Here is a 14,159-nt window from a genome sequence, read left to right as displayed (position 1 = left end):
CACGTTGAGACATTTCGCCATGATTAAGACAATATAAAAATATGTATTTCTTTCTAAAATTGCTTTTGTGGAAAGAATTGTGAACAAAATCAACAAGGAGGACTCCAGAGTATAGGCTTTAAATTTTTACACAGACTGAACTTGCTTTGGATGCAGAACAAAATATTCAGGATTGACGCAGCTTTTAAATTGATAGGAGGAATGAAGAGTGGAGCTGTAAGCATGTCATTTAACTTTGACTTTCAGCACAGAAGGAGAACACAAATGTAAAAGTAGCAAATGTAAGACCAGAATATTGAATGTATGGAGAAGCTACCCAGCAAGAGCAGTCAAACCATTGAGAAAAACAATTGATTGGAACTGGAGGGGGCTGGCTTAACAAAAATCCAAGCAAACCAGGAATAAATAATGTACAACAACTTGAACTGATGCAGCACCTTCCACATAAGATAATGTCTCAAAATGATTTACAAAGACAATGGGCATCACTGAGCAGGGTGGGAAGAAGAAGGATTTAGAGGACAACGATTTTATTCTGGCCAGCCACCATCTTTCCCCCCAAAATGGTCAGTTACTGTTGGAAATTGCTATGCCCAAATTGGCTGACGCCAATTTATCCTGCAAAGTGCTTTGGGACATCCTCCTGATGTAAAAGGTGCTTTTAAAAATAGGGATTACTACTGTTTATGACAATCAAAACTACTGTTCAAGAGATAAGTTTTGAAGAGGGTTTGAATTGCAAGGAGATGTCGCCAGTTGAGTCACAATAGAGGTAATTGTTCAGTTTGGTTGGGGAATGTGCTTGATAGTCTGAGTGTCCTCTCCCGCACCAAACTCCGTGACCCCATCTCCCCCACTCACGCCCAACTCCATTGGTTCCCTATCCTTCAGAGGATCCAGTTCAAGATCCTGGTCCTCACATACAAAGCCCGCCATGGCCTCGCCCCAACCTATCTCTGCGACCTCCTAACCCCCTACCAACCCGCCCGTTCCTTCCGGTCAGCCGGCTCTGGCCTGCTCGACGTCCCCTGACCCACCCGCCTCACCATTGGCAGGAGAGCCTTCAGCCACTCTGCTCCCAATCTCTGGAATTCCATCCCCCAGTCACTCCGCCTCACCCCCTCCTTAGCCTCCTTCAAGTCCCGCCTCAAGACCCTCCTCTTCGACCATGCCATCAGCCACCCCCCTTCCCCTCCCCTCCCTTACCCCCCCAACCCCAGCTCGGGTCTGAAATGCCGTGCTCTGTCCAGCGCCTTGGGACGTCCTCCTGATGTGAAGGTACTATGCAAATATAATCTTGTTGTTGTTACCCATTTTTCTTGAATACTAATAATCGTTGATTTGATGTAGCACCTTATCACATTGTTAAAGCGCTTCACAGAATATATTGGAAAGTGGATTGATTCTGTTTTTTTGTGGGCGAAACGCGCGGCAGACAACCTCCTTACATTTTATCGGTTGGGGGGAATGGAGCAGAAGCCCATCCTCCTGGGTAGTCCCTCCCTCATCCCGCTGCAGAAAATGCACACCGATGCCTCTCACTCTCATAGCCACTGAATCTTGGACTGCCCATGTCAGAGACTGGGTTACAGATGGCAAACGACACACTGATTTAAAATTCAATGGTGTTATATCATGCATGCAAACAGAGAAAGGGACAAAAGCTATTTCTACACACTATAGACGTTGTACTTACGGCTGTATCCAACCAGTGCTCCGATGGCCAAGATAAGGCTCACAGCCAACACTGGAGCTCGCTTGTGCAGTATATCAGATATCAGTCCTTGAATCATACCACCTTTTAAGAAAGAAAGGAAGAACCATGTTAAAGCTTCAGAAAGGGACAAGAAACAAGAACTTGCATTTTTATTATGCCCTTCACCAAAGAAAGTCTTGCATCATTTCATTGATAGGGTTGGATGCCAAGTGAGGAGGAAGGCAGTTGAAGAGACAGGTGCAGTTGAATAAATACAACAACAAAATTACATTTATAGAGCGCCTTTCATGTCGGGAAGACGTCCCATAGCGCTGAACAGTCAGGTGTCCGGGCCTAAATAGTAGGATTTGAAGATAAAAGGAGAGAGTGGAGAGCTAAGCAAGGAGTTTCAGAGACAAGGAGTATGATAGCTGATGGCACAGCCACCGATGGTGACGCAGAGGGGTCGAGGGAGAAGCAGCAGGCTTTTGTTCCTGAGTAAATAAGAGCAAGCTTGTGTTACTGATGAGCAGGGAACAAACTGCACAGAGAGGCCAGGGAGTGATTGGACATTAAGGGATTTGTATGTGTGAGTGAGGACCTTGATCAATCTGTTGAGATGTAGGGAGCCTGGCAAGGAATGCAGTGATGAGCATGCAGAATTTGGTGCAGGTGAGGATATGGGTGGCCGAGTTTTGTATCAGCTGCACCTTGTGGATGGTGGAACTGGGAGACCAGTGAGGAGCACATTGGAGAAATCAAAGTGGGAGGTGAGAAAGGTTTCTGTTCTATTTGGTGTGAGATAGGGGCAGAGGCGGGCGATGCAGCAGAGAAAATAATAATAATAATCCTTGCATTTGATATAGCGCCTTATCGTGTCTTCGAGACATCGCAAAGCTCTTCACAGAATATACTGTAAAGTGAATTGACTGTAAATTTTGTGGGCGAAATGCGGCAGCAGATTGCGCACAGCAGTGTCGCACAAACAGTCGTGGATTCAGTAACCAATTTTTTTTTTTGAAGAAATTATTAGCCCCGGAAAAGCAAACCGCCAATTGACTAACGACCGGGTTCCTACTTACTGCTAGGTAAACAGGGGCATGTGGAGTAAGGAAACTTGCCCAACGTTTCGCTTTGACCGGGAATCAAACCCAGGTCTCTCGCTCGCAAGGCGAGTGCTCCAACCGCTGAGCTACAATGAGACCATGAGATGGGAGGAAAGTGGAGAACGAGGGCCATCTGAAGATTGAACCAACTGCAGAGATTGGGCGTTGGTTCGGTGAGTCAGAGATAAACTGAAACTGAGGAGATCAGAACTGGAAGTGAGGAGATGCTGGCAGAGCATATTGTCCATGATAAGCTGCAGAAAGTTGGCCTTAATGCAAAACTTGGCCAGGCATTAATGCAAAACTTCACCCCCCACCCCCGTACACTAACCCGTTCTAAACTCTGTTCTGGCATCACACAAGTCCTCGCCAGGCTCCACTGGCTCCACATCAGAAAACGCATTGACTTCAAGATCCTCTCACTCGTCTACAAATTCATTCATGACTGGCACCTCCCTAACTCTCTGATGTGCTTACTCCTCACTCCACCAACCGCTGGCTCAACTCAGCTGGCTCCAGCTTGCTGCTTATCACTCAACCCATTCGTCCACAATCGGCAGACTAGCTTTCAGCTACTATGCCCCCAAACTCTTTCCCTCGATCCCTCCGCCTTGTTCGCTCCTTCGCCATTTTCAGATCTTGCCTGAAGACCTTCGACTGTGCTTAAAGTCACCCCACCCCTTGCCCCGGCTTTGCGTCAGGCTCCGCCACTGTTAAGCACTCCAAGATGCAGCCTCTCGTGAAGGGCGCTATATAAATGCAACTTGATATCTGACAGGCAGGTGGCCAACACATCACTGAGATTGTGACAAGAAGGATAAGTTGATAGAGGTGTCATCCATATGTATATAGAAACTGACCCCATGTTTGCAGATATTGTCAAGAGAAGGTACGTAGATAAAAAAGAGGGGTCGAAAGATAGAGCCCTGAGGTAATAACAATAATAATAATAATTCTTGCATTTGATATAGCACTTTTTACGTCAGGAGGACGTCCCAAAGCGCTTCACAGAACACACTGTAAAGTGAATTGACTGTATACTTGTGGGCGAACGCGGCAGCCAATTGCGCACAGCAATGTCCCACAATCAGTCGTAGATTGAAAATGACCAATTTAATTATTGTTTTTGTTTTTGGAGGGATTATTATTAGGCTGTGGAGTAAGGAAACTTGCCCAAGGTTTCGCCCTCTGCCTGGAATTGAACTCAGGTCTCTCGCTTGCAAAGCGAGTGCTCTAACCACTGAGCTGCAGGACTCCGATACGCTGCACATGACCATGGGAGGAAAGGAGGATAAACCACTGAACGATTCAAAGTGGAGGCAGTGCATCAAGTAGGAATTGAACAAAGTGAGTGTGGTCTCACAGAGGTAGATAATAATATAATAATAATCCTTCCATTTGATATAGTGCTTTTCATGTCTTCTCGACGTCTCAAAGCGCTTCGCAGAATATGCTATAAAGTGAATTGACTATATATTTGTGGGCGAAACGCGGCAGCCAATTGCGCACAACAATGTCCCACAAACAGTCGTGGATTGAAATGACCAATTTATTATTGCTTTGTTTTTTTGGAGGGATTATTATTAGGCATGTGGAGTAAGGAAACTTGACCAAGGTTTCACCCTGCCTGGAGTTGAACCCAGGTGTCTCGCTTGCAAGGCGAGTGCTCTAACCACTGAGCTACAGGACTCCAGATAAGGGAGAATAGGAAATCGAGGAGGATTTTTAACTGAAACTTTTACAACAAATTACATCTTTCACATCAGGAGGATGTCCCAAGGTGCTGTATAGTCAGGGATTTGTACCTGAACAGGGAGTTGGGATCAGGAAGGGTGGAGGGGTAGGAGGGTGGTCAAATGCACAGTCGAAGAGGAGGGTCTTGAGACATGCCTTGAAGGAGGCAAGGGAGGGAGCAAGGCGAAGGAACTGTGGGATTGAGTTCCAAAGGGTGGGGGCAGAGAGGATGAAGGCCCAACCGCTGATGGTGGGGTGGGCCGGGTGGGGAACCTGGAGCCTGCTGAGCGGAGCCTGCTGAGCAGAGAGAGCAGACAGGTTACTATGGCATTAGCTGGTCACAGAGGTAGGGAGGAGCAAGGCCACGGAGGAGATGTGGAGTCCTGTAGCTCAGTGGTTAGAGCACTCGCTTTGCAAGCGAGAGACCTGAGTTCAATTCCAGGCAGGGCGAAATCTTGGGCAAGTTTCCTTACTCCACACGCCTAAATAATAATCCCTCCAAAAAAACAAAACAATAATAAATTGGTCATTTTCAATCTACGACTGTTTGTGGGACATTGCTGTGCGCAATTGGCTGCCGCGCTCGCCCACAAATATACAGTCAATTCACTTTACAGTGTGTTCTGTGAAGCGCTTTGGGACGTCCTCCCAACGTGAAAAGTGCTATATCAAATGCAAGGATTATTATTACTATTATTATTATACTATCTAGCACTGCAGTGTGTTGGCTTCAACAGAATGGTCTGAATAGAAATCATAATAATAATCCTTGCATTTGATATATTGCCTTATCACATCACTGAGACGTCTCAAACCACTTCACAGAAGGTAGAGTTTTGTAGCTCAGTGGTTAGAGCACTTGCAAGCGAGAGGCCTGAGTTTGATTCTCAGCAGGGTGAAATATTGGGCAAGTTTCCTTACTCCACGTGCCTCTGATTACCTAGCAGTAAGTAGGAACCCGGTTGTTAGTTAATTGGCAGATCGCTTTTCCAGGGGAATAATTTAAAAAAATAATAAATTGGGTCACTTCAATCCACGATTGTTTGTGGAACACTGCTGTGCCTAATTGGCTGCCGCATTTCACCCACAAAATATGCAGTCAATTCACTTTACAATATATTCTGTAAAGCGCTTTGAGATTCTCGAAGATGTGATAAGGTGCTAAAGCAAATGCTAGGATTAACTGGATGGATTGACTGAATTTTGTGGGCCAAACGCGGCAGCCAATTACGCTTAGCAGTGTCCCACAAACAGTAGTGAATTGAATGACTAAATTTTTGTTTTTTTTGTTTGTGTGTTGTTTTTGGAAGGATTATTAGCCCTGGAGAGTGATCCTCCAATCGATGAACAACTGGATTCCTACTTATGGCAAGTTAAACAGAGGTGTGTGGAGTAAGGAAATCGAACTGTAAAGTGTAAATGTAAAGTGGATTGACTGTGTATTCTGTGGATAAAAAGTGGCAGATAATCTCACACAGCAGTGTCCCGCAAACAGTCGTGGATTGAGGGATTATTACCTCTGGCAAGCGATTCGCCAATCAACTAACAACCACGTTCCTAGTTACTGCTAGATAAACAGAAGCGTGTGGAGTAAGGAAACTTGCCTAAGGTGTCGTCTTGCACTAAAGCAGGTCCTCTTGCTAACCGCTATGCTATGGGAACACTTCTCATAAAGGCAGGTGAGAATGTCAAGTGCACTTGCCTGGAAGGCTGCAGCAACAATCGGGATGTTTAAAAGAGAATAATCCAGGCCAGAGATCAAATCTGCACAGTCTACCCGTTGAGGTGAATGTTAAAGATTCTCTTCTCCCTGTGTCCTGGTCAATCATCCCCGAAATAAAATTGTTCACACTCCACGGCTGTTTGTCGGACATTGCTGTGCACAACTGGCTGCTGCGCCTCACCCACAAAATACAGTCAATCCACTTTACAGCAAATGCTGCGAAGTGTTTTTGCACGTCCGCCTAACCTGAATGACGCTGTACCAAAAGAAGGATTATTATTATTTTTCTGCATTCCTGACACACTTTAATCTTGCAATGAACCAAAGTACCTAGAATTCCACCAACGTCGTACCAGATGGATAGTCTGTCTGCCTCCTCCTCCTTCCAATTGAATTTGCTGTGCAGGTAGAAGGGCAGCCAGAAGAAGAATGAATAATTCACCAGCTTCACACAGGCATAGGCAAGTGAGTACTGAAAAAAAACCCATTCACTTTAAACCAATGCAAACAGACCAAGCTTTCTAATCAGAGCTATAGAATCATTACCAACCAGTTTATAAAAGAAAGATTAAGTCAGACGTCTCATGGTTCTTGATGGTCCGAGTCAAAGTGTTTGAAACCTCAACAATGTACAGACTTAGAGAAAACTGTCAAATTTAGGCTTCGTTTGGAAGCCTTTATTTAAAAAAAACTGCAAAGAAAACTGCTTCCAAATAGAAAAAGTATAAGTAATAATGCTAAATTTTAAGACAATGTCCACAAGACAAGGACCAGGAGGAATTTCAGACCTCTGATTTTGCAGTTCAGGTTGCAAAATGTTCATTCCCACAGAACAGAGGTCAGAAATTACACAAAAATTAGCCTGTAAAACAGTCTTCAAACCAAATCTTACATTTTCAGGAGAAATGGTCTTACAAGACTTGTTTCAACTCTCTTCTGAAGGTCGGAATCTCTGATAATTGATAAGAATATCAGCCAAGACCCGGAGCTCAGGCTCAGAATCTTCTCACCCAGAGGCAAGAGTGCTCCCAACTTTGATAAACTAAAAAATTTAATGTTTATCACATGGGAAATCACAATATAACTCCAGAACATAGTACTTCAAGAACATCTCACCAGCAACACCCCTGGCAGGCAGCAGGCCTGCAGGAAGCCAATGGGTGGAGGCTTTGCTGTGGAGCTCTCCTGGACTGTGTGATTTCTCTCGCAATAATCCTCAGCAAAGGAGTTATCCATCAGTGGTCTGCGAACCTCCTGGTCCAGGTACTCATTTCTGTGGGCAGTGGTGTTGTCTTCATCCTCGGTTGGTGCAGGAAGACCTGGTAAGCGGATCATGGGAAGGAAAGGGAAGGATTAGTAAATAAAATGATAAACCTGCAAGTTTACAAATATTTAATCCTGTAAGTACAATTATGTGTTTCATTGCGATGGGGGAGGAAAATAAATTTGCAGGTTCAGTTCAGGAGTTCAGCTCAGAAAAGTAGAATTAAGATTAAAGGCAGAAGTGTTTTACAGCTCAGGTCCACAGCAATTTCAATCTCAAGAGTCACAGCAACTCTCCTTTGTAATTTGCTTGTCTGCCCACAAAATAGTAATAGAAGTGATGTAATTTGGGACAGGAGATTTCAGTGATAGATCACAAGTGGAAATCGGAGTGTTCCACAGCTGAACTCAGGAAGCTCTCACTTTCCTCTACAAGATTTTTATCACATGGGGAATCACAGTATAACTTGATTAGTGGATCACTTTCCGGGGATGATAATCCCCAGGAGTCCTGTAGTGTGGTGGTTGGCACACTCGCCTCGCAAGTGAGGGGACCTGGGTTTGACTCCTGTGCGGGGCAAAACCTTAGGCAAGTTTCCTTACTCCACACCTCTCTCTGTTTACCTAGCAATAAGTAGGAACCAAGTTGTTAGTTGATTTTGCTTTCCGAAGTAATAATCCCATCAAAAAATAATTGACTCAATCCACACCCATTTGTGGGACACTGCTGTCCGCAAATGGAAGTCACGTTTCGCCCACAAAATACACAGTCAATCCACTTTACAATACATTCTGAGAAGCGCTTTGAGACGTCTCATCGACATGATAAGAAGCTATATCAAATACAAGGCTTATTTATATTATTATAAGAGCAGAAAAGGACTCAACACATTCAATATCAATGAAATGTACCTGCACAAGTAAGATCTCAACACCCTGTAATATAAACATTTACCAAGGTTTGTCAGTATGACTATATAGTGCACGCCCAGAGTGTATGTTATCATAGAATGTTACATTTAACAATAATAATCCTTGCATTTGGTATAAAGCCTTATCATAAAGCCTGGCTGCCCTACCATCGGCGGCCAAGCTTTCAGCTTCTCTGACCTTTGCAACTCTATCCCACAATCACTTTGCCTCGCTCCTTCGTTTGCCTCCTTCAAGGCACGACTCAATCTCCTTTTTGGCTGTGCCTTCAGCCGAACCTCCTACCTCTTTACCCTCACCCATCCGATCCCTGCCCTCCATGCTTGGATCCTAATCCCTGACTGTTCAGGCCTTGGGACGTCCTCCCAATGTGAAAGGCACTTTACAAATGTAATTTTGTTGGTGTTGTTATCAGTTTGTCTGGACAGCTCAAAGTGCTTCACAGGACATCATGTAAAAGTGAATTGACTGACTGTATTTGTAGGCGAAATGTGATTGAGTGACCAATTTTAACTGGGGCAATGTTGGCCATGGCACAGGGAGAAACACCCTTCTCTTTTTGAAAAGTGCCATGGGATCTTTCACATCCACATGAACAGACAGATGGGACCTCGGTTTAACATCTGATGTGAAGAACGTCACATCTGATAATGCAACACCCCCCAGCATTGCATTGGAGCATCAGTTTAGACTAAGTGATTCCAAATCCTGACGTGGGTCTTGATCGACAACATTCTGACTCAGAGTTGCGAGGGCTACCACTGAGCCAGGCTTTGAAAGGAAACAGACCATTCATGTCTGCACTGATGTTTTTTCCATATTAGCCACCTGATCTAATCCAATTCTGCTGATCTCTCCATATATAATTTCATATTGTTCTATCTATTTATTTTCCTTTTGGAAGATCTGCTTCAACTGTAGTTTGTGCCAGAGAATTTCATATTCCAACCACTCGCTGGACGTGGTGTGTACATACAGCATGATTTCTTTAAAGGGTAACCCACTGTGAATAAAGATGAGGTGTTCTACTTATTGCTTATCCCCTCATAACAATATCCTTGCATTTGATGCAGCACCTTATCACGTTGTTGAGACGTCTCAAAGCGCTTCACAGGACATACTATAATGTGGAGTGACTGTATTTTGTAGGTGAAACGCGGCAGCTGACAGCTGTGTCTCACAAACAGTCGTAGATTGAGTGACCCAATTTTTTGGGGGGAGGCAGCATTATTACCTCTGGAAAGTGATCTGCTAGTCGACTAACAACTGGGTTCCTTCTTACTGCTAGGTGAACATAGGTGAGTGAAGTAAGGAAACTTGCCTAAGATTTTGCCTTGCCCAGGAATTCAGTGCTCTAGAAGACTCTACAGAGAGGATGCCATATGTTTGCCTAGAGACACCCAGTCACTACACTTGACAGCCATTGACAGCAAAATGTTCTCAGCCATTGTAGTGCTATAAGCTGAATTGAAGGCAAGCATTAGTATTGTTTCTGGAGATGAGACATTTCCTGATCTTGAAATGTGTCTACAAACAGGCCGTCAAATGGGGCGCTTTAGCACCAATTACTCAGTACAGGGGGCCCATTCTCCCCCTACCTCCCTTCCCTCGTTAAATGTTGGGCCAACTCCCACCCCTGCCCTCCCCTCCCCCACCTGGGAAAGCATTTCAAGGGCGTGGGGACTTGGCGGTGACTAACATGTGGATCCTACATGAAAAATGCACAACACAAAGGACTGCCCGGCATAGTAAAGTGTAGTGACTGTGTATTTTGTGGGCGAAACGCAACAGCCAATTGCGCACAGCAGTTTCCCACAAACAGTCATGGATTAAGTAACCAAGTTTTTTTTATTATTATTGTATTTTTAAAGGGATTATTACCCCTGGAAAAGCAATCTGCCAATCGACTAACAACTGGCTTCCCATTTACTGCTAGGTAAACAGAGGCGTGTGAAGTAAGGAAACTTGCCCAACGTTTCGCCCTGCCCAGAAATCAAACCCAGGGCCTCTCACTTGCGAGGCGAGTGCTCTAAACACTAAGCTAACAGGACTCCACAAAGCGGATGTATTGAAGCTTCTCATTTGTCTAGCCTACAGAAGCGGTTAACAAAATAGGTTAACAGTAGGTTAACAAAATCACAACTCTATGCTATACCCTATGCCAAGTTATACCTTCCATGGAAGCTTTCAAAGCAGTTACACAATAGACCAGTCTCTCTCTTCTAACAACAACAACAAAATTAAATTTGTATAGTGTCTTTCACGTCGGGAGGACGTCCTAAGGCGCTGGAAGACTATCTCCTGTGCTGATTCCAGTTACATTGGGTTGATGCCTCACTTCAAATATTTAATTTTGAAATATAGCTTTAGCATGGATTCAAAGAGGATATAGTTTATTTAATGTATTGTGGATACTGTCGCTGAGAGGTCCATCTAACACAATAGGAACAAACTGGTGAAAGTCAAGGTTCTTGGAAAGATGATTCAGATCCTCTTTGAGGCAAAGCTATTGAGGCGAGGCTGTTATCAGATGAAATTTACAAGTACAATTTGCTGTAATGTGTGCATCAACAGCAAGTCACACGACGGAGATCAGTGATCTGAAATTCTTGAGGGATTATAATCGCGTATTGCCAATGTCGCTAAACACAACATCAACAGGATTTTCAGTCTCACTGAACAAGAGAGGAATTATGCAGTTGATACCAATATAACTTTGGTTACTTTGATGTGTAGACCCCACACTCACTGAGGATGTGCATCTTTTGAATACATGCATTTGTGTAAAAAGGTTAATATTATCTGCACATAAAACAATAATACTCCAGGGAGTGTCCCTGCACAGAAGTCTAAAGCTCCTGTTGTAAAGCCTTTCACTATTATAACAGCTGGCGTTTAAAGCTTAGGGTGAGCTCCTGATCAAACTTAGGCTACATCTCCCATCACCACCGGTTTTCCTTCTAACTCTCAATGAAATATTTTTACAGTAATATATATTGCGTGTGTATTTATTTGTATGGGAGTAGGTATAACTAGGGAGGTGCACATAAAATGTGGAAATGTAAATTGAAGCGAATACTTTTTCATAAGAAAATTTATACCTGATAAGCATTTAAGATAAAAAACCTCAGCTATCCTGCCAAAAGCAAAGGATTATGTTTGTCAACTTTTCAGGTCTAAAGTACACTAAATGTAAATAATACAAAGGAACCTGTTGTTTATGTCATCATGGCCATGAAGTGAAACAACGCACCGATGGAGTTACTATTTTCTTGGATGTGTGCTCTTTTCTTAACTTCTGCACTTACCTACTTCCTTTGGGGAACTCAACAATCCAAAAAACACCACCACTCCCCCAGCAAACAACAGTGCATTGGTCACCAGAAAGGCATACTATAAGAGAGGTGGCAAAGAGAATTAGCTACATCATAAGAACTGCAAAAGATCTTCCCCAGGGATCGCCAACTGGTCAATCACCACTAGGTGGCGATCTTGGGCATGATCAAAAAGACAAGAGGAAGGAGCGATAGAACTGTGTAGTTATTTTCTACAATTGAAAACTAAGTCAGATGCACAAAGTATTTCCTGCATCTCAAAATAAAAATATAAATTCTAATGTTTAAACTGTGGTAAATATCGCTCCTTTCTCTTGTTTTTATTGAACACGTGCGAGATGACACCAGGAAACTCCTGGTCTACACACAACTTCACAACACAGGCACAGGCCTTGGAATAGCCGACTTAAGTAGCTCTTGAAACAGAAGTTAAGTCTTTTCCAATCCTTGACCTAATTGTTCCTACAATTCACAGAGCAGACTGAAAGCAGAAATTTCCCGGTAACATTTCCCAGACACCTTTGTTTTAAATTGTACTGTGCTTGAGCATTAAAAGTGTGCCAGTCATTACATGGCCAGCACCTTCCTTCTATAAACCATGTTCTAATTTACCAGGTCAAAGAACACAAAGTACTTATGCTGTGACTGCACATGGTGGCATTGAAGAACATGAATGCACAAAAGCAAAAGATTGATGTAAGATTTAGAATGGTTAGACAATTGAGCAGTCACATTGGAAATGTATTGCAACACTTACAGTGTTACAAATAGTAACTATGGAAGAAAAGTTTGCAATGAATTCAACAGGAGATGAGGTTAATAAGTAATGGACATGTCACTTTCAATGCTCACATGTATGGAATTCTGGGCAATGCAACGAATCAGTACAAATCTATAGAGAAGAAATCAACGCAGCGCTCCCCTGGCACTGTGTTGAAGTGTTAACCTAAATTCTGAGTTCAAAGACCTTACAAAGGTGATTGAATACACAACCTTGTGACACAGAGGTGAGCCAGGCTGACAAGAGCCACGATTTAGCATGACCTATTTGAAGCTGAGTGGTCTCCAATTCGATATGCCTGCCAATGTATTGTGGGAATTGAATTGCATCTGTGGAAGTCTTGATCTTCCAATACGTTAGCCAGACAGGTTCACGGTTTTCCAAGCCACTGTTGATGACAGACAAGCCAGCATCTCCAGGATCGCTTCTATTTGTATAGCGCTTTTCACATCAGGAGGACGTCCAAAGGTGCTGGACAGTCAGTAATTTCAGTGACAGCCAACATGGTTTGTCGGCAATACCTGGGAGGAGCAGATCAGTCACCAGGCGCAGGAATTATTTCCACCTGGCTCCTTAATCCAGCAATGTAAAACAGATTGGGTAGTGATACACAAATGTAATTTGTTGTTGTTGATGGACAACCAGTACGAAGCTTGTCATTGTTCGTAATGGCAAGTTACATGGTGCTAATGAGTTCCAGCAGTATCCAAATGCTCATTTTGGGGTACCCAAATCTTGGCTCGTCAGTAAGTTTCAGCCTGGTTCAGTTAGTTGCACGCTCAACTCTGAGTCACAAGGATGTGAGTTTGGTAAACAGGATATTCATTTCATTGCAATTTGTATGCCAATTGACTGCTACATTTGCCTAGAAAATACACGGTCACCACACAACAAAAATGAGCAATTACTTGTGAAGCATCTGGAGACATTGAGGTTTGGGGGCAATGACACATGAATGGATTATTATTATTAATGAGCTAAATGGGTTACCGGAAAGGTTAACAAAAGGACATGGGTTTAGGTTTCCAAACAATAATTTCTTATGGACATGGGGAAATGCTTCATTAGTTTGAGGGTACTTAACCAAAAATATTTTTACATTTATATAGCTGCTTGCACATCGAGAGGATTTATCAAAGTACTTCTCAGAGCCTAGGAGCCTGAGCTTTGGTGGGGTGGGGAGCTGAGGAAGGAGTTGGGGGAAAAGCAGAAAAAAAACATGGTCACAAAGAAGGAGTTAAGATGTGCTTCAAAGGTGGGGCTAAAGTGCTGGGACTCCAGGATGAAGTTATGAATGCTCAAAGGACCACCGTAAAACAAAAAAATTAATATCAGGAGTTATGAACGATATTTGGGAGGAAAATATTCACAATACAATTGTATTCCATGATGGGAGAATGAATTTCTGAGAGTGGCGAAGTTTGGTGGGATGATTGGTCATTTTTCATATTCTTCTTCCCGGGATTGAACAACAGGTCAATTTTACAAGGCTGTGGTAATAATCTCGAGTGGCTGTACAGTACGCCTAATAATAATCCCTCCAAAACAAAAAAACAATAATAAATTGGTCATTTTCAATCTACCACTGTTT

At 43.3% G+C, this 14,159-nt stretch overlaps 1 protein-coding gene across 1 annotated transcript in view; it reads right to left on the bottom strand.

The window, feature by feature from the left end:
* Positions 1 to 14,159, bottom strand: part of slc37a3 (solute carrier family 37 member 3) — a 33,386-nt gene that overhangs the window by 5,181 nt on the left and 14,046 nt on the right. The window contains exons 8-11 of the mRNA XM_042335899.1: positions 11,761 to 11,845; positions 7,376 to 7,578; positions 6,590 to 6,731; positions 1,697 to 1,798 (exon numbers count right to left, since the gene is read on the bottom strand). Coding sequence (XP_042191833.1) covers positions 1,697 to 1,798; positions 6,590 to 6,731; positions 7,376 to 7,578; positions 11,761 to 11,845 — 532 coding nt within the window. The remainder of the gene's footprint in view (positions 1 to 1,696; positions 1,799 to 6,589; positions 6,732 to 7,375; positions 7,579 to 11,760; positions 11,846 to 14,159) is intronic.

This window comes from Callorhinchus milii, unplaced genomic scaffold (genome assembly GCF_018977255.1).
Source record: "Callorhinchus milii isolate IMCB2004 unplaced genomic scaffold, IMCB_Cmil_1.0 Scaffold5, whole genome shotgun sequence".
Lineage (NCBI taxonomy): Eukaryota > Metazoa > Chordata > Chondrichthyes > Chimaeriformes > Callorhinchidae > Callorhinchus > Callorhinchus milii.
This window is presented reverse-complemented; position numbering and strand designations above follow the sequence as displayed.